At 30.1% G+C, this 26,262-nt stretch overlaps 1 protein-coding gene across 4 annotated transcripts in view; it reads left to right on the top strand.

Moving 5' to 3' along the window:
• LOC123296556 (ecotropic viral integration site 5 ortholog) overlaps positions 1-25,889 on the top strand; it is a 127,051-nt gene extending 101,162 nt beyond the window's left edge. For 2 of the 4 annotated variants that reach the window (XM_044878078.1, XM_044878075.1), the window contains 10 exons: positions 14,514-14,932; positions 15,009-15,229; positions 15,401-15,592; positions 15,867-16,226; positions 17,044-17,202; positions 19,438-19,674; positions 20,655-20,990; positions 21,189-21,614; positions 21,760-21,858; positions 25,299-25,889. In XM_044878078.1, the coding sequence (XP_044734013.1) occupies positions 14,698-14,932; positions 15,009-15,229; positions 15,401-15,592; positions 15,867-16,226; positions 17,044-17,202; positions 19,438-19,674; positions 20,655-20,990; positions 21,189-21,614; positions 21,760-21,858; positions 25,299-25,595 (2,562 nt within the window). In that variant the 5' untranslated portion in view covers positions 14,514-14,697 and the 3' untranslated portion in view covers positions 25,596-25,889. Of the gene's footprint in view, positions 1-14,513; positions 14,933-15,008; positions 15,230-15,400; positions 15,593-15,866; positions 16,227-17,043; positions 17,203-19,437; positions 19,675-20,654; positions 20,991-21,188; positions 21,615-21,759; positions 21,859-24,054; positions 24,105-25,298 lie in introns of all 4 variants that reach the window. The other 2 variants (XM_044878076.1, XM_044878079.1) reach the window with 2 other exon arrangements.
• The last annotated feature ends 373 nt before the right edge of the window (positions 25,890-26,262 follow it).

The raw sequence follows: 26,262 nt of genomic DNA, 5'->3' as shown, positions 1-26,262 counted from the left end.
ACAAGACCACTAGTCGAAGCTACCAAGAAAGTTTAAAAAAAAAATACTATTTACCTTATGTATTTTGCATTTAAAAAAATCAATTTAAATTTACTTCTAAAACAGTGTGGAGTATCATGGCGTCTTAAATGACATCAAACCGTGACAAACAATAATTTTTGTATATGCAAGTTTACATGTTTTTGTATTTGTTAGCTTACATAGCCTTTCATATGGCGTGACGTAGTACCTTCAAAGTACATCTGATTTGTGTTTGCTGTTACGTGTCCTAATGAATAATTTTAAAGAATTTATTATCAAAAATAATAATAATCCTTATATTTTATAAAAATTAATTTTGTGTTTCGTTATATACATACCATGATTAATCATTAGAAATTTTTATTCGACCGATTTATTCTTAGAGGACAAAAGCCTATTATCTGTATAACAAATTCTATAGTGTAAGAGAGTAAGCCGGGGCACATTTGAAAAGCCGGGCCGGGTCGCTAGTTATACCATGTATATATGAAATATACATAGTATATTAAGTTTAGTCCCATGTTTGTAACGCTTAAAAATAATGATGCTAGGAAAAAAATTTTGTCATAGGTGTTCATAAAATCACCTAATTAGTCAATTTCCGGTTGTCCGTCCGTCCGTCTGTGGATACGATAACTCAAAAACGAAAAAAGATATCGAGCTGAAATTTTTACATCGTACTCAGGACGTAAAAAGTGAGGTCAAGTTCGTAAATGAGCATCATAGGTCATTTGGGTCTTGGATTCGTAGGACCCATCTTGTAAACCGTTAGAGATAGAACAAAAGTTTAAATGTAAAAAATGTTCCTTATCAAAAATTAAACAACTTTTGTTTGAAACATTTTTTCGTAAACATCACTGTTTACCCGTGAGGGCGCCAATTAGGCGGAAATTTTATAATATGTACTATACTTTATTATCAGTTATGTGTGTGTCACATGTTTGTATGTGTAATGTGATAAAGAAATCAACACTGACTATGCATGGTATTTCAACAATTAACTCAGTCAATTGTTTGTTTTCACTTGTTTTACTATAATATTACTATTATTAAATAATAAATAAGTGAACTACTTAGAATATGAAAAGTGATATAACTTTTACATAAAAATTATAATTATTGAGGCTTCTTTAAAACCTTTATATTCAATAATACATAAATAATATTAAGTGTATTTGTTATTTCTGTTCAATAATACCAAACATGGTAAAAATTATAAATTTATAAACAAATTGAGTTGAGTACCTGGTTAGTTACTTATTAGTTGAGTTACTCCTTTTACAAATAGTTAGTTTGACATAGTTTTTATTTTATTTATTAATTTATAAATCAAAACATCAAATAAAAATAATAATAACATATTATTAAATACAAAAAAAAGTTACACATTGCTTGCTTGCTATTTCTATGATTATTGATTTTACAAAAAAAAATTTTATTTCAACTGTTCTAAATTTTTACACAAGAATGAATCCTATAAAAAATTATGTAAGTAGAATATTATAGAATTTATACAGATTGTATTTCTTTAGAAGTGTTGAAAATTGTAGAAAATCCAGTTTATAACGTCGTATATAACGGTTTATTCTTGATTCTACAAGTTTTATTGCACAAAATATTCGAAAATTTAGGACTAACTGCTGACTAGCCCGATATATAAGTTATTCAGGTTCAAAATAAAGTTAATAAGACTCAAAATAAAATTTGTAAGGTTCAAAATGATATACGATGGTGTTTTGTTTGACTAAAAAAGTATGTACATGCATTCACTTACACGGATTACACGGATTTTATGATTTGTAAACAGCGAACAAAAATACCCCTTAGAGCACAGTTTGGACAATAAATATTTAGTTTCCTTAGTGCCAAAAAAATAAAATTCTTGTCCAAAAATGGCACGATTTTGAGAGTACTTGAAAGAATCGATGATAAATATTTAATTTGGAGTATTTTTGTTCCAAAAAAGTGAAATTCTTGTGCCAAAAATTGCACGATTTATGGAAGATGGGCAAAATCCATCTAATCGGATATCGAATTCGTAATCAGCGGCCAAAAATAGGTCCTAGATAATAGGTTGGACGATAAATACTTTTTCTTTTTTGTGCCAAAAAGTGCAATTTAAAGTCATAAATGTCACGATTTTTGGAATACGTGACAGAATTCGTATAATCTGACATCGGATTCGTATTCAGCGACCATAAATACCTACTAAATGACAATTTTAAGCCAAAATAAGCATTTCAAAAAAATTGGAACTATACATATGCCCCCCGCTGGTGCCCTATACCCCTTTATCATTAGGTTAAGCTAGCTGAATGTTCCTTGGAGTTCTATAAGCAAAAAATTTCATTAAAATCGGTGCGATTTCCCAACTTATCCTATGAATTCCAGCTTATTTGCTGTAGTACTATATTGACAAAAACAAAAGTGACAATTAATTTATCACAATTATTGTATGTAACTTTTCAATTTCCATTTCGGGCAGAAATTTCTTTCAAAGCAAAATCATAAAATAATTTTAAATGAAAAATATACAAATTGCAACCATCGTATTTATAAAATTGATTGACCTTCTAATTTTTAATCAATAATAAAAATATGATTTAATTTATAAAAATTACATAATTGTATTTATTATGATTCATTTATTAAAACAAAGTAAAATTATTATTTATCAGCATTCGTTGAAATACAAATATTTTTAATATAAATAAATATAAATTACTATATTATTAATAAATTTTTATTTTATTTATTCATGTAATTGCTTACATTGCAATTAAATTTTATAAATAAACAAATAAATTTTTGTTTTTATTAATTAAAATTGGGTACATTTTTTGATAATTCAGAAAAAAAAAAAACAGATTGCACAATATTTTAAGGCCTACGTTTTAAAAAATTTTCAAAAATAATGCAAATATGTAAATTTATACAAAATTAAAATAAGCAAAAACAAATTGTGATAAAAATGCTTTATTTTCAACATGTAACCCTAAAAACCAATCTTAAACTTTGCTACTGCATTTTTTCCAACGATTATTAAAGAATTCTTTTTATCTGTTACCTTAACGACTCGAATTCGATTAGTCTAAAATAAACCTTTTGTCGGTATTTTATAGAAGGTGTCTTTCTTTATAAATTAACATATGTTTGAAACTCGATAAATAAATTTAATCAAGAAAAATGCTTCAAACGAAAAATATTAGTTTCAAAGGCACATATCGGCATCAAATTCGATCTAAGTTTTCATATTCAATTAAAACCCTACTATGATTCATAACTTATGAACATTAGATGAACGCTTTAAATTAGAAAGTTGTTATTTATAAATACGTAATCATTTTTTGTTTGAAACATTTTTTTGTAAACCGGATAGTTTGGACAGTAATTGAAAGAAAAAATTTATGTCTTTGTGCGTTTGGGCGTTTAATTTTAACAAAACTGGTCTTTATAGAAAAACAAACCACTATTGGATTTAGTAGAAAATTATTTTCGACAAGTGCCTAGTTTTCCTAGAGTGCCCAGAAACAATTATACGAAATAACAATTTTGATACGAAAAAACAATTTTGAAACGAAAAAACAATTTTGGGTTAAAATTTTTTAGTCTGTTTTTGTCTAAACTGTACGGTTTGCGAAAAAATGTTTCGGACAAAAAAAGTTACTTTTTTAATAATTAACAACTTTCTAATTCAAAGTATTCATTTATCGATTACCAGTTATTCAGTAGAGTGACTTTTCATTGAGCTTGAAAGCTTAGGTCAAGTTTAATTTCGTCGTAAGATGTACGCCTACACATCCAACATTTTTCGCTTGAAGTATTATTATCGATTAAAGTTTTTTTGCGAATTTCAAGCATATGTACCTTAAAAAGATAAATTTAAACACTTTAATTTTTGCTCAACCACTTTATCATATTTTATAATGCGACATGTTTCAGATATTACTCCATATTCAACTGCTCTGTATAGTTTAAACTTTAAAGTGAAAATAAATTTTGGTCAGCAAAGACACCGGTTCCGGTGTACATATTTTAGGTATTTTAAACACAGTAAAATTAATTTTGTCACGTTCATTTTTCACTTTTTAATTTTTTTGTAACGTGAGATTTTGGTCATTTTAGTTAACCAAGGACATGAAATATTACAACTTTATTTACTATTTTTGTAAAGAAATTGTAAATAAAAGATTTAACTTTTGCAATTTGAACAACAATATTTTTAGTAAAAACGTGATTTTTAAATAATAATTTTCAACATATATCCAATCTTTTCCTAATTGTAGGTAATGGAAATGAAAATAACCTTCAATTCAATCAATATATATTTACAGTAATTAGATTATTACTTATAATTAATTTGTTTACTGTATATAAACAAATTATCACTGTTTTAATTACTTATTGCAATTCTAACTTTATATCTTAACAACTAATTAAAATTGATAATTTTATAATTGAAATTATTGATTGATTAATTAATTACTAGACGGGAAATACATTGAAGAACTAACGATAAACATATCTTCTTAAGGACGTTCATGCGTCAACCTGTTTTGCTATGTGCGTTCATAGGGAAACAGTATGTAAATTTTAAAGAATTTTAAATTAATAGAAAATAGAAAATTTTTTTGAAATTCTATTAAAAGTTGAAATAATTATTAACTGGTAAAAGTTTCAAGTATAGTTATCGATATAATTTTTGAAAAATATCGATTTATATTTTTCATTTAGTCCCATGTTAAAACTTACTTTTAGTCATTTTTTAAACTTTAAAAAAATTTAAATTAATTCGAGGGTTATTTTTAACAGGTTATTTTTCCTGTCTTAAATCATAGAAAATCATTTAAATTATCGCATTATCATATTGTTTTTTATTTCTCTACTAATATTGTTGACGCATGAACGTCCTTAACACATTGGTTTCTTAAAACAAAAGTCGAAAATGTCTCATTTTAGAAAAGACTAACTTTTAAATACTTATTTTTAACCCCCGGCTAAAAAGAAGGCTTTTATAAGTTTAACGTGCCTCTGTGTCTGTTTATAGCATCATAGCTCCGAAACTTGGATAAACCAATTTTGATTTTGTTTTTTAAATTAATTGCTTTGAGTGTATTTTTAGCTATGTTTCAAGTGAAAGTTTAGTATCCAATAAACTATCACACGTATTTTTACAACCGTTCTTTCTATAATTCACCGACTGGACTATACTTATACACTTAAGTGAACTTTTCAAGCTTCATTTGAAAGTATCCTCCTCATTTGTATACAGTAACGATTGTGAGACAAACACAAGTTTTCTAGACTTTTAGTTAAATTCATGTTCTGCACATTTGTGATAAGTTTTAACACAAATGCACAACTTGAATATATTCTTACTTTATATTGCATTCTAAACAATTCCTTCCTGTAATACAATTCCGTTTCATTGCAGTCAGCCAGTAGTCCCTTGTGTAATTAATAAATACTAATTACGTACGTTATTTCATTTCATTCTCCGCTATACAGACGTTCAAATGTTCATTTGAGTAATCATCTAAAATACTAACAAATCCCTTTATGGTCTACATATCCTTACATTTTCTTTATCGTTGTTCCTTTCGTTATTCGTGCAAACAAAACAAAAAATTTGTTATTTATTATGAAAAAATTTTTTTTATATAATTTTTTTTAAGTTAAAATTTTTAACGTGTAAAAATTAAATTTATTATGCTTACTGTTCCGATTAACAATAATGGTAACAATTTAATTAAATTGTGGATCTCACGATATCATGGCTTATCGTAGCTGTTTCAAAAAAATGTATCCGAGAATTTTTCGATATATAAGCCTTGCGAAAATCTCAACAAATTTGCCCTCATTCTAGTAAAATTACAGCTTCCTCGTAGCCATACTCGAGTCTATAAACTACCATGTTTTAATGAATATTAACTAAAAATTAAATAAACGTATTAAAATTTAATAATTTTTGAATAAACATGCATATTTTTACAAAATATTCAACCCACTTATTATACTAATTATATAATATTTTGTATATTAAAATAAAAATATGCATTCAACCAATTTAATTTTTATTATGATTTGAAAATATTTGGAATTTTATAAGAAATATTGTAACTAAATTTACAAAACTTACTAAAAGAGAGGCTCCACATAGGTGTTTAATGTTAATGTTGCGAAGAAATTATTAGAAAAAGTATTTATTATTATTCTTTTATCTTTATCTAACACATATTATTTTTATTATTAATCAACAATTTTTACTAATACAAAAAAAATGTTTCATTTACCTTTACAGGAGGTTCAGAATAATTTCTGAGAAGAATAAACTCCATTAAAATGAATTTTATTGTGTAATATACAGAGTGTTTTTTTAAGTTACATATGCTTGAAAGTCGATAAATGTTAATCGAGGAAAATGCTTCGAATGAAAAATATCAGTTTCAAAGGCACACATCTTATACCGGCATCGAATTCGATCTAAGTTTTCGGGATTAATTAAAACCTCACTATGATTCATAACGGACAAACATTGGAGAACGCTTTAAATTTTAAAATTGTTCTTTATATATACGCAAACATTTATTGTTTGAAGAATTTTTTGTAAACCGAATAGCTTAGAGGCTTAGACAGTTGATAGAAAAAATTTATCTTTTTGTCCGTTCGAAACAATTATATGAAATAACAATTTTGGGTAGAACTTTTCTGTCCGTTTTTGCCTCAACTGTACGGTTTGCGGAAAATTATTTCGAACAAAAAATGTTATTACCTAGGCCATGTTTAATGTCTGCACAAAATATTTTTCGAGTTTCAAGCATATGTCTACTTTAGAAACACTCTGTGTATACTCTGGCGTGAGTGAAAGAAAGACTTGCTAAATCAAACTCATATGTTCAGTCTGTCTTTCACGTACACAAATAATATATATGCATAAAATAGAAAGGCTTACAATGAAATTAGGTGGAATAGTTTCGGAATTTGATGAGCCGATTTCTTCTGGACCATAAAAAAAATGTGAGCCGTCACGGGACGCCTGGCAGATGTGAAACATCGACATTATTTTGTAAAAGTAATATGCAGAAAAGAACTGCACACTACACACTACTGCATAACATCAGGTCTACTGTGCACTACACACTACTGCAATTGCATAGCCTGTAGATCTGATCACATCTACACACTACTGCATATAGACTGTATATATATACCATCATATGGCACGCGTCGCCACACCAGAAATCCGTTTTACGTGCGGCTATAGATGTTTCACATCAAAACTTTCACAGTTCCTGAAAGAAAAACTTCATCACAGTTGAAAAATTTTTTCGTAATCCTGTTCTACCCTCAATTTTTCTGAGGTACCCTGTATGTCGGCTATAACACATTTTAATTTTCAAAAGGTGTCCGTGTATATGAGTGTAGCTGACTAGCTGATTGCTTGCTTGACCGTTCTGCACACCTTTCACTCACTCACATTGCTTACTTTGGTATAGGTTGATGATTCATATTAATAATTACATCTATATAAAAACAGAGCACCTCAAACTATAGGTCACGAACAACTAAAACCAAACTGAAGTTTGTATACAAATGGCAAACAAGCTAGCAATCAATCTACGTGACTCATAAAATTAAAACGGGCTATTGTATTTTGCAAATAAATACCTGATAACATAGTTTTTATTTTAAGTGCATTTATATTTTGTTTTTATAAAATCATATAACAAATTTAAGCCATAAGAATGTTTCTTTTTAAGGTCCCCCAACACATATAGTGAGTGTATTAATAGGCTCTCTAGTCATTTTTCTATAGGTCATTTCCTTTTTTTTTCTGATCCGTGGAATCAATTTCTAAAGATTTCGAACACAACTTCTTGATTAGCGTTGTTTTATGAGTTTTGCATCCATAAATTGATATTTAGAAAATATGACTATTAAATCGTTTCTACGGCTCAAAAAACATATAAAATAACTTTGTTTATCAAAATTGGATAAAATTTCGATGTGATAGAGCAAAATTAATATTTTGAATTTTGGTGTCGTCATCAAGTTCAAAAATTCGATTTTTTTTAAATAACACAGACAATTTTGATCCGATCTTATTGGAATTTTTTTGAAACCCACTAATTTTGGGTCATTCTTTTCAGCTGTGATGTCAGTTTTTTGCTAGTTATCACTTATGTGCTTAATTCCGGGACCAGACCTCCACATTCTTGAAACCTATTAGTGCTAGGTTAATTTTGACCACAATTTTGAAAAGTATGGCCCAAATTTGGTAGGATTACATACTTTGTTGATCGAAATTGGATAAAATTTCGATGTAATAGAGCAAAATTAAATATTTTGAATTTTGATGACGTCATCAAGTTCAAAAATTCGATTTTTTAAATAACACAGGCAATTTTGATCCGATCTTATTGGAATTTTTTTTGAAACCCACTAATTTTGGGTCATTCTTTTCAGCTGTGATGTCAGTTTTTTGCTAGTTATCACTAATGTGCTTAATTCCGAAACCAGACCTCCACATTCTTGAAACCTATTAGTGCTAGGTTAATTTTGACCACAATTTTGAAAAGTATGGCCCAAATTTGGTAGGATTACATACTTTGTTGATCGAAATTGGATAAAATTTCGATGTAATAGAGCAAAATTAAATATTTTGAATTTTGATGACGTCATCAAGTTCAAAAATTCGATTTTTTAAATAACACAGGCAATTTTGATCCGATCTTATTGGAATTTTTTTTGAAACCCACTAATTTTGGGTCATTCTTTTCAGCTGTGATGTCAGTTTTTTGCTAGTTATCACTTATGTGCTTAATTCCGAAACCAGACCTCCACATTCTTGAAACCTATTAGTACTAGGTTAATTTTGACCACAAATTTGAAAAGTATGGCCCAAATTTAGTAGGATTACATACTTTGTTGATCAAAATTGGATAAAATTTCGATGTAATAGAGCAAAATTAAATATTTTGAATTTTGATGACGTCATCAAGTTCAAAAATTCGATTTTTTAAATAACACAGGCAATTTTGATCCGATCTTATTGGAATTTTTTTTGAAACCCACTAATTTTGGGTCATTCTTTTCAGCTGTGATGTCAGTTTTTTGCTAGTTATCACTTATGTGCTTAATTCCGGGACCAGACTTCCACATTCTTGAAATCTAATAGAGCTAGGTTTATTTTGACCACAAATTTCAAAAGTATCAAAAGTTCAAAAATAATAGTCTTAGAGACGGTATAAGGTCGATCTTCACCCATCTGATAACCAGATGAGACCACACTTCATACCAGACATACCAGAAATATTAGGAGAACATGTATTAAAAATAGTAATTATATGTCTAGAGTACTAGGAGAGCATCTATAAAAACTAACATGTTTGCCTAATAAACTTATTATTTAAATTTATGATATTTTTTCGTTCAAATTATTTGCCTAGTGTGTTTTTTCCTAAGCGGTACATTTTTAGACCGTGACTATATTTTTGGTCAAACCTAGACATAATAAGCTTGAAAATAAGGGGTAAATCATGGAATTTGATAAAGGAATAAGGAAGATAAGGGTAGGACCAAAAAAAACTTACTAGAGTAATAATTTATAAGATAATCATACACTTTCTGACACACTATTTTGGAACACATTGTAAAGTTTTACAAAGTTCTATATCGGTATTTGATTATTAGCTATTGATAAAATCGATTGTTGGATGTTGAAAGTTCCGCTATTTGAACAATGTTATTCGTTGTTTATGTATCCGTTGTCTATTGTATGAACAACAAGACCCCAAGCTAGAAAACTGTACAGGTGTAGTAAACAAGTTGCAAATTACTGTATTACGAACTTGCAAATACTAGGCTACAATATATCTTATATATTATTACTCTAGCAAGTTTTTTTTCTGCCCTATCTTCCTTATTCCTTTATCAAATTTCAAGATTAACTCCTCATTTTCAAGCGTATTATGTCAAGGTTTGACGAAAAATATACTTACGGTCTAAAAACGTATCGCTTAGGAAAAAAAACGCCAGAAAAATAATTTAAATCTCTAGACATATAATACTCAAAACATTAGGCAAACATGCTAGTTTTGACAGATAATACTCTAGGCATATAATTACTATCTTAAATACATGTTCTCCTAATATTAATTTAAGAACTGTTAATTTTTGTTCACCATTTTTTTTCTACCAAATTTGTTGTTTGTTGTTTTTAGCCACGAGGTACGGCAAATACGAGAGCGGAATTCCGTACGGATCGAGCTAGTCTCATCTAACTCTGCTTTTTTACTATGAGTACCAAATAAAATATTCAATTTACGTTATTATCCTCAACTTTTATCATTTTTTTACAATTTTCGTCTTTTCAAAGTATAACCGTAAAATAAATGGAATTTATCGCAAATCAATTACTTTTATTGTTAATTCAAGGGCGATCATTGCGCAATAATTAATAAGTACATTTATGGACATAATATATAGCAAAAAAATTTTACGATTATCGCACAATGGAAAAAGTATTTAGGTAAACAATAATATTTCGATTGAATAGCCATGAAAATTTTTTATAATAAAAATATTTCAATAAAAAAATTTTTAACGGAAATTGTTCAACATATTTATAAACATAAGCGTACCCAAAAATATATTTCTTGGCTAGAATCGCAATGAAACTTAAAATTTATTTTTAGCCATTATTCAATTGTTAAAAAAATTCTATTCGTAGGAACTACGTAGTCTTGACGAGTTTTCTTCCTTTAATGAAACAAAAAATACAACGTTAAAATTATTATACAGTAATGGAAAAAATTTAGCAACTCCCAAATTATTTTCTAAACAGTTTAAGAGAACTATAAAACGAATCTTTTGACAACAATACCGCTCACGCAACCCGCTTACGGTATGCAGGAGGAGGTAAAGAGCGCTTATTTTGTGGATTCGAGTCATGACTAATTCGAAATGATTTTTGAAGTTCTAGCAGAATCCACACTTTTTTCAAACGTAAGTTTCAAATATGTTCATACACTCATTTTTTTAGAAACGTCTTTAATTAAACAGATAAAAATTTACGAGAATTTTAGTTAAAAGACGATTTTTTATTATTTTTTAGTAATTAAATAATTATATAAATCAAATACCTAGTGTTAAAAGACCCGATAACTACGCCAATGATTTTTTTAATAATTATGTACAAGAGATAAAGATAGAGATAATACCTAGGTATTCATCCACAAAACAATTCCATATTGTTTTGTCCATTCCAATCATTCAGTGTATGTTTGGATGTGTGGATGTGTTGAACAGACACTAATATTGTTTGATATTATTTAAGAGCTTATAATAATGTAATTGTTTTTATATTATTGACCGGAAGTATGGTTACCATGATAGGTCACTCTACCTGTAATAACCCATACCATACCCATTCACTTGCTTGCTAACTGCTAAACAATATGTATTTATTGTTACCAAATTTAGCTGAAATATAGTATTCAAGCACGCTAATAGCATTTGTAATTCTTCTTTTTATTTTGTATTGTTTCTCAACACGAATTCTCAAAATTTATTATATTTTTTATTTAATTTATATTCGTACATTTATGGATGTTTTTAATCCCTTTGGTGAAATCATCCAAAATTTATTTCCATAAATAATCATTAAATTTTATTTGATTTCATACCCTCCATCTTCTGGGTTGTCTATTTTAAGAATCAATCGAACAATTTCATTTTTTTAATCATGGTTAAAGAGGTAATTTTATGCTCTTTCAAATGCGGTATCACAAAGTAGATACTGCCATTTGTAATGGCAAAGTTGAGAGGGGTGGGGGCTGAAGGAATGAAATCTAAAATTTTCTAGATACCATTTTTTAATTTTCCCTTCACAACCTAAATCGACATGTTTTCAATCAAACAATAATCACATAAGGTCGAGAGTTATTAAGGGTGGATACCTTCCATCTTCTGTGTAGTCTATCTTGAGAACCAATCGATCGATTTCATTTTTTTTTTTATCATGGTTAAATAGAGAATTTTATACCCTTTCAAAGGGTGTATAACAAGGTAGGGAGTGTCATTTGAAATTTCAAAGTTGGGGTGGCTAGGGTCGAAGGAGTGAAAATTAAAATTCTCTAGGTGCCATTTTTGAACTTCCCCTTCGATATATTAACCGACGTATTTTCCCTCAAAACAATAATCGGACCAGGTCAGGAGTTATTAAGGGTAACTTTTCAAATGATCACACTGTATGTTTACTTTTTATTAAATAGTATAATTATACATCTAGGGAGCAAAAGTAAAGAATGTCTCAGATCTCATTGTCGCCAGAGGCAAAGCCGGGGATGACTAACATGAGATCTGAGACATTTTTTACTTGCTCCCGTGGTGTGTATACTATTGTCTCCCCGACGGAAGCAGAAAGCGACAACTTTGTTTTGCACAGCGGGACAAAAGTTGACACTTTCTGCACGGAGTTGAGAAAATGTTTTTTTTTTTTTTTCATTCGTTTCAAGTGAAAATTATCAAAAACTTTCAAAATATGTCGTTTTTTGAGATTTCACTATAAGAGCAATGTATTTTATATCGATTTTCAATGATATTTATCTTAAAAATTTGCATGGTTACTTAAGCTGTAATTTTAACCATATTTTTTGAGCAAAAGTCTACCTATAAAAAATTTTGCAACTTAAAGTCAAACAAACATTGTTGTCATGCTCATACATCCTTAAATGTAAAAGATTCACCCCTTTAAATAAACTAATTCTGAATAACTTCAGATAAGATGATAAGTATTAAATAAAAGCAAGGTGAACGCTACCTTGAATTAAATACTGTTTACACCTGTGTATATAAAATTACTTGTTTGTTTGTGTTAAAAGTTATTAAAAGTCGTTACATAAGTAATAATATTTATGTTACGTATGTCGTATACTAAGACTTCTATTATTGTTATTATTTAAGTTACTTGTTTTTATTACCATGTATGAACGAACTTAAACTGGTGTAATGCCATTGGTAATGTCAACAATCAACATTCATGTTACCGTTAGATTTAGTTGTTAATAATAATAATAAAGGTATCTTCTATTTAACTTTACTATACCACAACTATGAGTGTGTATATACATCAGCTATATACGGGTAAACAGTGTACAGGCACGTACTTACAAAATTTATTGAATACACGCGAACAATAAAGAGGAAAAAAGTGTGTCGGCTCCATTGACATTATAGTACATACACTGAGCATCGCCTGCCTTTCCGTACAGTGTGGTAATTTGAGGTAATTGCTTGGGTCAGTTAGGAACATTTATCAAAAAAATACATTATATTAAAAGAATATACCTGGGGACATTTATCGAGAAAAATATACAATGCCAAATTTTCATATCAAAAAATGTTTTACATAAAACATCGTAATTTCACAGAACTTTTTCACTTTTTTATTTAAAAAAATACTTATCACATATCACTTTGCCTTTTTTGCTTACGAATCTACAATGACAAGTATGACAACAACACTTTTTTTGGCATTTCTAAACCGCAGTCATGATAAATTTGACCTAAGCAATTACCTCAGTAGTTGGCACGCTAAAAATCGTTTGACGCTCAGTTTACGTAACTTAATAGTCGAAAATCGGCTCACAAAGGATTCCATGAAAACGACAATTTATTTATCTAAAACCTTGAAATTTATTTCACTTATTTTTGAAAAGTATCTCAATTAGATTCCATAGCGCTATAAAAAAAACAAATTTCGTTGATTCGATATGATTTTAGTAACTAATAATAAATTAGCAATTAAAATTCAAATATAAATTCATTTCACCCTTTGTTGCCGTAATTAACGAACACGTTGAAAATAGGTTATTTTTTATTACATTGTAAATTAAAATCATTTACAGCGTGTGTAAGTCAAACGTATTGTTTTTTAGTACAATAACACAAAGTTATTCTTTGTAAAATAGAAATATTCTTCCATGAAAAAATATTTCGACAATGACTTCTATCCTCCCAAATTAAATTTCATCTAACCGTCAATTTCAGATAGAGTTTTTCCTATTATTCTCAAATCCCAATGAAGCCTTTAATCCACATCGCATAATTTTATCAGTCGCAAGTCAGATTGGTAAGAAGTAATCGATACAGCTTACTAGCACCTGCTCCGTTTATCCTCAAAACTCCATTATGCTCCTCAAAACCTGCTCTTGAAATACATTGGAATCGATTTGAATTTAGGAGAATATTTTTCTCTATCTAACTTAGTCTCCCAGATATGTCATTATAAATGAAAACGATCCACCGCGTTATAATGTAAATAAATCCCTTTTTTTTGAACACCCGATATTTGTATTGTATATGAATATGTATGTATGTTCCCTAAGGATAATAAATGCAAGCAATCATTGTTTAAAATTTCACGTAATTTATTTTAATGTTCAAATAAATATGATAATTAATGTTTGTTTTTGTATCTTGTATTCCAGAACCAGTCAACATTTGGCATCATTGAATTGTCTATCGGGAACACTCACAGACACAACTGGAGACGTCTTTCAAGAATCTGCTGTGCTTGTTGTAGATGGGTTCACGAGAGAGACAAATATCCGTGGTGCTGGGCAGCGTACACAACACAATAATCGTAGTGGATGTTGGACAACCAAGTCGGGTATGAGACTACAGCACGGAGGTATACTAACTGCTGATACGGAGAATAATAACATCCTCTTACAATCCGTTTTAACAGAGGATTGCACCACCGCCGAACTGGCGCTACTCGCTAAACTGGAGGAGGCAAATCGCCTCATTGAGGCTGATGCCAAATCATTAAATTCATTGTCGGGTGCATCCGTGTCGGGACATTCTCGAAAAAGTTCAGATACGTCACAAATATCATTAACATCAGGTAAGCAATTATTTCACAGACCTCTCCGATGTTTTTTTGGAGTTCGGTTGTTAAAGTTTGAAATGATTGCTTTTAGGTACAAGTTCCAGTCAAGAAAGAGGTGAAGATGAAGAAGATTTATGGACAATATGGGGTCGAGTTGTAAACGATTGGGATAATTGTTGGAAGAAACGAAATGCCTGGGTACGCGAACTTGTTCGAAAAGGTGTTCCACATCATTTTCGTGGAATCGTTTGGCAATTGTTATGCGGCGCACATGAATCTCCTGAGAAAAAACAATATGCTGATTATATAAAGGTAAACAATTTTTCACTAAATTTCCAATTAGCGAAAACTTGAGCAGAACTTGTCTTGCGAGAAAAATGGTCCGTCTAGTTTTCAAAGATATCAAAATTAAAAAAGGGCCATAATATCTTATGATTTTGACAAAAAAGATTTTGAATATTAAATAAAAATTTATATTTTTAGGCAACATCAGCATGTGAAAAAGTGATACGCCGTGATATTGCTCGCACATACCCAGAACATGATTTTTTCAAGGAGAAAGATGGAATGGGACAAGAATCCTTATTCAATGTAATGAAGGCATATTCGTTACATGATCGTGAAGTGGGTTATTGTCAGGGTTCTGGCTTTATTGTGGGGCTTCTACTTATGCAGGTGTGTATCTAATTCAAGTATAAAATTATCATTAGAAATTTCTAAAAATTTTCTTGGACTCAACAACGAAAACCGTTTAATTTTGTGTCATACTAAATATGTTTTTCATGAACATCACTTATTTTCCTAAATAACTATCGCTATCCTTTTTTCGATTTCTTTGAAATGAAATGAAATCCACCCACACAAATAATCTCCTTCACTTAAAAAAGCACCAATAAAGCTTCCACACGTCAAAAGTATAAAGCTAATGTTTATGTTGTTTATTTTTCAGATGCCAGAAGAAGAAGCATTTGCCGTATTAGTAAAATTAATGCAAGAGTATCGTATGCGTGATATGTTTAAACCAAGTATGGCTGAATTAGGTGTATGTATGTTTCAATTAGAAAATTTAGTACAAGAACAATTACCCGAATTACATGTACATTTTCAATCACAAAGTTTTCATACATCCATGTACGCGAGTTCATGGTTCTTAACTTTATTTACAACAGCGTTATCATTACCACTAGCATGTCGTATTATGGATGTGTTCCTGTCAGAAGGCATGGAAATTATATTTAAAGTTGCTATTGCAATGTTAACATTGGGTAAAGAGGATTTATTGTGTTTGGATATGGAAGGAATGTTAAAGGTATGCAAATTTGATTTATTTTGTTAATTCTTTGTTTTTAAGCCGATATTTCTGGCGTAAAATGAAATGGAATTGAAAATTGACAACGACTTCGGGTTGCAGCCACATTGTAACCGGTTACCCACGGGTTATAAAAACAGGGCCAGATTAACCATACTGGAGCCCCGAGACAATTCAATTGTCGGGGTCCATTTTCAGCCATTTGAAGATTATTAACTCTTTTCTAGTTGTTGAAGTAGGACAGAAAGTGGGACAGAAAGGGTGCTTTGTAAAATGATTAATACATAGTTGAAACTTCGTGAGTTGCTTTCTTTTGGCGAGTCTACTCAATTTCTCTCTACGATTTTTTTCGAAACTGCTGCGTTCTCAAATGAGCATGATGACGTCATATTTAAACTATCGGTCTGAAAAAACGCAACAATAAAATATTTTGTTCGACAAAAATACTGCACCGATGAGTATTTTACGTATATGGTTCATTTTTGAATGCTGAATAGTTAAATAATTATTGATGTTATCAAGTGGTGATAGTATCCGACAAATTTCCTGCTGTTCCCTGAAGTTCTCTGAATCGTGAATTTTATTTAATTTTAAATGAAATAAATAAGAATAAGATAGACGTTTATCCTGTTTTTTTTCCTGAGGTATTTTTGAAAACCGAATTACTCTCGTTTACAGTGAAGTTCGTTTATAATGACATAGAAAGAAAATTAGAATATCAGATGATGTCTTTATAAGTAATTGGACATTTTAGACACAGTCAATTTAGTCAATTTATACCAGATCGAATAAAAACCGAACTTTTTTGTATTTTTAGTTTTTCCAAAAAGAATTACCTCCTCGAGCTGAAGCTGACCCAGATGGATTAATGTTATTAGCATACAATGTTAAATATAATGCGAAGAAAATGAAAAAATTAGAAAAAGAATATATTGTGATGAAAACAAAGGAACAAGAGGAAATGGTTGAATTACGAGTAAGTGTACACTATATTCATTTTAATAAGGCACTGTATGTAACAAGGTTTTAAATCTTTATCAAAATTGATTTAAACTCTTCTTAAGCTTAAGATATTTTAAGTCTGAAATGACTTACGCATTGGGAGAGAAAATTAACGTCTGTGTCACGACTATTCAGTTACTTTTATGCTATTCAGTTACTTAAATGGTCAAGGAAAATTTCGACAAAAAACTTATGTCATCCAATATCTATTAATTTTACCTGATATGCTATAAAGGACCTCGCAGGATTAGATAGGAAAATGGCTTTATTACGAACTCGATGTCATATTACACGGATTCTGTTCCGAAAATCGTGCCATTTTTGGCCAAGATTTACACTTTTTTGTCGGTAAAAACGAACCCGATGTGAGATTACACGGATTACATTGATATCAAGGTATTAGTAGTTTCTAGAGACTATGTTCAGAAAAAAATATATAATATTTATTTATTGGCAAAATTAGCAAGATTTTCGGAAAACTTAACAGACTCTGTAATCTGACACCGGATTTGTCTTCAGCGTCCAAAAATACCTTTATATTAAGCCAAAATAAGCATTTCAAAACAATTTTTTAGTCATATCCTGCGTTTGGACAATTTTTGGGCTACATATGACAGCCAACTTATTTTAAGTTGCTGAATGTTCCTTGAAATCCTGTAAACACGTTGCAAAAACTTTCATTAAAATCGGTGCTGTTTCTCAACTTTTCCATGCATGTCGACTTATTAATTCTACTAATAACTAGAACCGTGAGAGTAGGCTGTAGCGATTTAAAAAAATTTCACAGAGTCATTTTCCTATGGAAATGGTACGGAGTGCTTTTACTGGATATGCTACTATGTATATACATAACCCTATACTGCAAACTTTATGAATTAATAAAAAAAATTTCAACTTTTTATTAAAAAACTGTGTGTTCTATCAAAGAACTTCTTGCGTTAATATTGGGACACCCTTAAATTCCGAAAATTTTAAGAAATTTTTTCAATGTATTGAAATTATGAATCACATTTTGTTTGTTTATATTTGAATTGATAAATTTTTTATGAAAATCAGTTAACAATACTATGATAACTGATAACGAATACTTTTTTTGTATTTGGTTGAATGGTTTGAATTGTGTTCTGATTCTGATTTATATGAAATATGAATCATTTTTAAAATACTTTGCATAACATTGCGTTGCGTGTATTTAACTATTTTCTATGCTAAGCTAGTAAAGAGCTATAATTATACAAAACATATGCAATTACAATGATAAGATTATGATAATATTTAATCCAATCACAATTACACCTGTATTAGTATCACCTAAATAATAATCAGTGGCGGTATTCAATATTTATAACAGCAACATAAAATTACTTTTTTTCTTTTGTTAAATTTCATTTTATATGTTGTGGTCGAAAAAAAAAACAAAATGGAGAAGTTGACCGAGTTTTCAAATGCATCCTTTTCAATCATAATCAAAATCGTTGGCACTATCCGAAAACAAAAAAAATACCTGCAATTTAAAAAGAAAATTTTGTCAAATGGTCACTCTATTATATGAATGGCCTAAGCGTCAACCAGCCAGTTCAATAATATTGTATTAGTTTAGTAAAAAGTCTAGGCTGTTAACTGAACGGCTAATTAAGCTAATCAATATTAGAATGTTAATTTTCCCGAAATTGATTCAAATTCAAGAGCTTCAAAAACTAACAAAGTTTTAAATAAAGCTTTTCACAGAGTGACTAAAGCCTATTTATTCACATCAGGCACTAATGTTGGTTTTTGCGACACCTTGTAATTAAAAAAAAAATTTTTACCCAAAATACGTAATTAACAGACTTTGACTAAAATGAATGAAATAATTAATGAATGTTATTGTCAAAGAGTCGCTGAACAAATTTTCAAGGTCACAATCAAAATGAAAGAGAAAGTGGAAATACCACCAAAAAATCGATTAATAGTTTATAAACAAAATTAAATCTTTGGAAGTAGACTCGATGCCGCTACTGATTAACATATTTCATTTTAAAATATTCAAAGTTTAAATTGTTTACATTATTAATTATGAAAGTAACATGGACGAAGTTAGTTTATTTGTAAAGGCAAAATTATTTAAGTACACTGACAGGAAAATTGAAATACAGGTTTTTATTTTACACAAAAACAATTATTTTTTTTATGTTGTCAATTTATTTATTTTTATTTTGTGTTAAAACAGAGATTACGATCGGAAAATCGTATGTTAAAACAACGTTGTGAATTATTGGAAGCTGAAAGTGCAGCATTAGCTGATCGTTTAGTACGTGGACAAGTGAGTCGTGCTGAAGAAGAAGAAACTACATTTGCTGTACAACGTGAGTTAGATGCCTTGAGGCATACACACTTGGAAACTGTACACCAGTTGGAAATGATACAGGAGGAAGCACGAAGTTTGGCGTTACTTGTACAGGAAAGTGTAAGTACACTTTAGTTCAGTCCCCTAATTAGGAAAAAAACTTTTTTGAGATACACACTTCGTGACCATGGGGGAGAGTTCGAAATGTTATCAAAAACAAAATCTAAAAAAGTTGCAAAAAATTTACCCCAGAACGTTTTGTTTTTTGGCGGGTTTTTTGAAAAATTTTTAAAATCTACGAAATATCAAGAAATCAAATTTTTTATTAACTTGCCTGGCAATAATTGCAGATTTGGCATTTGGGGCATTTTTTATAATATTTATCACGATTATTTTATTTATCATGATATTTTGAATAACTTTTGTTACCTTAACACATTGTACTCAGACTATATCTGTCTTGTAGTATAACAACCCTATCCCTCCATCTTTTACAATAAAGCCAATTTTCCAGATTGCCATTTCGCAAACGGAACTCTCAAAGCCTATTGATGCTTATGTCCGGCAGCCTTGTGCCATTCGTAGCAAAGTTCGCCGCTTTCACAATTATTTGAAATGTCCTTGTATCCCGGTACCCATACTAGGTTTACATTCATTTGTTTCGCCAACTCATTTCAGGACGTTCGGTAGTCCTGTGCTACCTTTGAGGTTAGGTAGACCGAGCTGAAGGATTTTAGCGCTGATTGTCTGTCGGTGAGAATAGTAATGTCATTTCACATTAGAGTGTTCAATCTTATAGATTCACATATCTCGCAAATAGCCATCCATCACTTCCGTTTGATAGACGCTACAGTGATCCGGGAGCCTGATTCAGAGCAAACACTTCCTGGTGGATATCTTTACTAAGAACTTGTTGCCGGAGTTGTGTCTTTAATTTATGGGAGAATTTTGAATAATGAAGGTTAAAATATGATAAATATAACGGAAAAATTGAGAATCTTGAGGGAATTTTGAAAATTGATTCTTGCGATCACTCTGAATAAATTTAAAAAGGATAACGCAATTTTTCTAAAAGTTACTAATCTAGAATATTTTTATAGAATTCATCACGACAATCTTCAATCGACGAAATGTCACTTAAATTAGAACAATTAAAACAACGTGATGAAATGGTTCAGTGTTTACAGCAAGAGTTAGTGAAAGTGAGATTACGTGATGCAGAAAATGATGCTTTAGTACGTGATTTACGTGGACGGATACAAGAGCTAGAAGAGGATAAGAAAACATTACGAGAAACACCACCTGATAACAGTGTGGCACATTTACAAGAAGAATTAATTGCTGTTAAGCTGCGTGAAGCTGAAGCAAATTTATCATTAAAAGATTTACGACAACGTGTTGGAGAGCTTAGTGCCCAATGGCAACGACATTTGCAGGTAAAAGTACGATTCGAATCATTCATTTTTATTTTTGATTTTTCTCATTTTTGTTTATCAAAACTAGTCATCCGTAAAATGATCCTTAAAAGTTGAGGTGGCTCTTTTTTTCAATTTTGTCTTTGTGGAGACTGAAAAATTAGGATGATCTTTTAAATTTTATGGACCTAATGTAATTTTGTGTGTTATAATTTTTAGGAGCATCGCCAAGAAGCAACACCTCCCGCAGATAGTACACCAAAAAAATTACTATTCTGGGAGAATCGCGGCAATGAAACACAAAAATTAGAAGAGGAATTAATGACAACACGTATCCGTGAAATGGAAACATTAACCGAATTAAAAGAATTACGTTTAAAAGTTATGGAATTAGAGACACAAGTACAAGTTGGTACGAATCAATTACGGCGTCAAGATGAGGAAGGTAAACGTTTACGTGAGGAATTAGAAGCTGGTCTTGTACGTGAACGTGATGCGGCCACACGTGAACGAGATCATCAACGACGTTACGCCGATTTGGAGGGAAAAATGAAGGAAGAACAATTATCGGCACGTATTCGAGATGCCGAACATGCACAACAAGTTGCTGAACTTAAACAAAAAATTAGTCGATTAGAATTAAAGGTAAAATATAATATGTTATCCTTAACCAATCCTTTCCGTTTTTGCTGTATATTTTTTTTATTTGATCCCGATCGAAATTTGGGAATTATCCGATTTTTTTCAGTTTTAAATGCATTTGACTTAGTAGTTTATTGTTAAATTTTAGAATGAAGAAATGGTTGCCGAAGGTGAATTACGCAGTAGTCATCTTGATAACGAAACTGTTCGAGAATTACAAGATAAAGTAGCCAATTTAAAAGCTGAGGTAACGCTTTTTTTTTTAATTTTGGATTCATGTTTTTCAATATGTATTTTAAACACACGCCAATCCAAAAAATTTTTGTTGATAATTAACAAAAATGGGCTTTTATGGGCAGATTTTTTTTTGTTAATCATTGATAATAAATAATTGGGAAAACACTGAAAATTCACACACACACACAATGCAACATTTTTTTCACTTTTTTGTAAATAACAAAAAAAAAGTATACTGGTTGTGTAATCGATAATAAGACATTAGATTACGGTAACACATTTTTAAAAAAATTCTAGCTTTGCTATATCTCGTGAAATCATAAGGTCTAATGATACGTTACACAAACTGTATTTTTCACTATAAATGCTGTTTAATATTTTCATTGTGTTTTTTTTACTAACAATAAACTAACAACATTGGCAACATTCTACATTTATTCGCAGGAAGTTTGTCACATTTAATGTACTTCCGCGGGATTAAAAGTTTTGCATTTTGCTAAATATTTTTTGGAAATTTTATGGATTTGATAATAATTTGTTAATAAGTGATAGATACACGGCTTTAAAAAAGCAATTATCGATGATATAAAATAGGGGTCGGAACTTCTTAAAGGAAATGATAGTTATTCAATATGAATGAACCCCGTTTTGTATTAATATTTGATAAATTTGATAGGGACATGAATCAGCTTACTAGAAATTGCACAAAGCTGTGGGGTGCAAGCACCAACAGACATCCGGAAGTTCTGTTTACGAACTGCAAGCTGCACCTTAATGAGAATATCTTAAAAAGGCCAATCTTAGATTGAGGGAGGAACACACTTATGAAATTACAAGACAGGTATGATCTGAGTACAATCTTCATACGTCAAAGCACTCTTGCTGTTCTTAAACAGCTCCAAATAGTTCATGGAGTAGTGGTCGAATATTGGCCAACGCTTTTTCGATGTCAATGTTTGCGCACTTTATCGATCATGTTTTATCAGCTGGTTTCGTAAAACTACTATTTGGACGACCGTCTGAGTGATGTTTCTCTTCATTTTCCCCTCCAAATCGGCGTATCGTCGTTGATGATCTCGTTCACGTGTGGCCGCATCACGTTCACGTACAAGACCAGCTTCTAATTCCTCACGTAAACGTTTACCTTCCTCATCTTGGCGCCGTAATTGATTCGTACCAACTTGTACTAGTGTCTCTAATTCCATAACTTTTAACGTAATTCGGTTAATGTTTCCATTTCATGGATACCAGTTGTCATTAATTCCTCTTTTAATTTTTGTGTTTCATTGCCGCGATTCTTCCATAATAGTAATTTTAGTACTATCTGTGGGAGGTGTTGCTACTTGACGATGTCCTAAAAATTATAAGAAGCAAAATTACATTAGATCCATAAAATTAATTGGTACAGAAAATAATTTAAAATTAATTTCGGACAGCGATAAGGGAATGTTGTACTCTTATAAGAATAAGGATAACAGTGTTTTACGACGGTATAAATTTTGATAACAATACATTTAATGTGACAGACCTCCCAGGATTTAAACATGTATAAATACTAAATAAATATAACCTGAAAAACTATAAACGTAACAACTCTTATCCTAAACTTTTCGTATTGAATGTCTGGTGGTTAAGTATAGAAATACGGAGAAAGAAACTAAAGACAATTTATTTTATTAACATTTTACTGTCTGTTTGATACACGACAAATTACCAGACTAGCATGGAATCTCATAAACTTAGTTAGTTTTTCCACAATTTCAGAGGCTGCTTCTCATTTTTCAGAAATAATCGACACATTAAAAATCCGTATTGAATGCTTAGATTTGCAAATAAGATCCTTTGATATCATTTTGCTCATGAAATTAAATCTCATGAAGTATTTTGAATCTCATTTAAAATTTCTCATCATGCATTTAGAATAAAAGTAAGAATAAAATAATGTGCATGGTTCATTTTTTTCTAAAACCAAAACTTTTAAAAAAAAGGCAGCTTTTAAAAATTTGTTACGTCTATATTCAAATGTTATTAATAATAATTTCACTTTTTAAAAATTTGTAGAAGTTATGCCAAAAATATTTCAGTAGTTTTAACAAATCAAAAATAATAATTGTGCCTTAAAAAATAAAAATATCATCTATGTTATGTGGAGGTGTTCTGTTTATAATTATCATCATGGGGGTGCTTTTCTTATTTGTCTCTTTAGTATCCTACACCGATTACCAGTCCGGACACTGAGCCGTGGAAATGGCTCGAGTAAGTTTTATTTTTTTCGCTTTTCGTATGTGTATAAAAAACAAAACAAAATTGAAAAGATTTTTACATTTTATTTACTCAAAAATATTAAAAGAAATGACATTTGGCATTATTCAAATTATGTCACAAAATATTACGTAAAATTGACATAGATCCCAGGGTCTTTAACCTTTTAGAGGCCCTGGACACATAAGAATCACGAAGTACCTCTTTTGTAAAACTTCATTTGACAGCTAAGTCGAGAACGCACTCCATTTTCTATGTTTATGGTCACGTCAAATTTACATAAAACTGTGAAACTAAAACGGTGGTAAATGCTTTCATGAATCAAAAATAGAAATTTTCTCGTGAATCTCGAGAAAAATTTGGATAGTAAATGAGATGTAAAAATATTTTCGTTTGTTTGCTTAAAATTTATTTTTTTAATGACGCTTGCATGTGATTTTTTCAATATTTTGTGGCTTTTCTCTTGTAATTAAACAACATCAATTTTATTTTTCTTAAACCGAAAATTTATATCCCGAAATTGTATTTAAAGTATATTCTTTCACTATGGAAATCAAAATTTTCTTGCATGTTGAAAATATCATGGTAAATTGTGAAATATCTCTTAATAAATTTTCGATCAAATCATCACTAACTTAAAGAAAAAATTGCGGTTTATAGAAGTTTACAAACTCCGACGCATAAATTAATTCTATCCAAATAACAACCGATTACTGAACCGAATTATTTTAAGCGAATAAAGGAATTTCTGACGATTTAATTCACTTTTTTATACAATATTATTATTGATACTTCAATACAAAAAATGAATATTGGCTGTTGTGGGTCGAATCAAAGTCGCCTTTTTATCAGCTACATAAAAGATTTGGCTATGGCTAATACATAATAGATTTAAATGATCCACCCTGTATATGATATAACCCACAAATACAGATAAATTAACTTTTTCATCGCGAAGAAAGTAATTTACGGGCAATTACCAGCCCATTTTTTATTTGCCTAATTTATCAATAATGCTTTGACTTCAATTGCACACAATCTCTAAAAACCATTTGACATTTGACAACAACCTACTCCCAATTTGATTAAAATGAATGTAATTTGCTCGAATTTCCAATCAAACTACCCATTTTCCTAATAATCAGAAATTAATTTGGAATTTTTCGTATTTTTTTCTGTATAAAACAGGTCATGAGATTACAATCATGGAAAGATTATTGGACAAGTGGTGGTAAAACCGCACGAGTACCAACCGAACGATCACATTCAATTGATAGCACAGAATTAGATGATCAACGTTCTGATGCTCTAGACGATCCAAATTTACATTTGCATTTACCGTTAGATCAAAATGATCTGTTAATATCACCAGATAGTGGGAATCCATCACCAACCACTACAACACCTGCAACAGATGTCAGCAGCACAATAGTCAATCAACAAAGATCGTCTTCGATAGATCAATCAGAGCAACAAACTGTTTGACACTAAATTCACCTCTTTCATGTTTACTTTTTTTTTGAATTATTCTTTAATTTTACTTGACTGAAAATATTTTAGAATTTGTTTTTTGTAAGATAGAAACGACAAACAAATATCAGAAGTGGGAATTGTTATTAGAAACTTTGTGATTGGATACAAATTCAACATGGTGGTCTTGTTCAAACTGTATATTTAAATCACGGTAATCTAATCATCAAATGGAGGACTTGTGCCGATTCGGCTACCAAGTACCCTGGTGGAAAAAATACTTGAAGAAATAATAAGTCTTAATAAGTCTTTGAAAACTCTGAAAAAGTCTTAGAAACTCTGAAAAATTCTTAAGAACTCTGAATAACTTTGAATTTCTCAAGGTTTTTGGTCTAGTTTGAATAACTCTGAATACTTTGAACTAGACTAGTCCAAAAACTTTGAGAAATTTAGAGTTGTTCAGAGTTTATAAGACTTTTTTGGAGTTTCTAAGACTTTTCCATTGTTTTCTTTCTTCAAATATTTTTTTCATCAGGGTAGCATTGGTCAGCAATTTGCTAGCAGAATCTAAGCTTGGATCAAATAGAAAGAAGCTAAACGTTTCTCGCGGATTAGTTCTTTTACAATGGGTATCAAATTGTTAATTATGCTTCCATGGACGTGGAGTCTCTGTGATTCCCGT

This window comes from Chrysoperla carnea, chromosome 3, assembly GCF_905475395.1.
Source record: "Chrysoperla carnea chromosome 3, inChrCarn1.1, whole genome shotgun sequence".
In the NCBI taxonomy this organism is placed as follows: Eukaryota; Metazoa; Arthropoda; class Insecta; order Neuroptera; family Chrysopidae; genus Chrysoperla; species Chrysoperla carnea.
The sequence above is the reverse complement of the archived record's forward strand: the minus strand, read 5'-3'. Positions and strand labels throughout refer to the sequence as shown.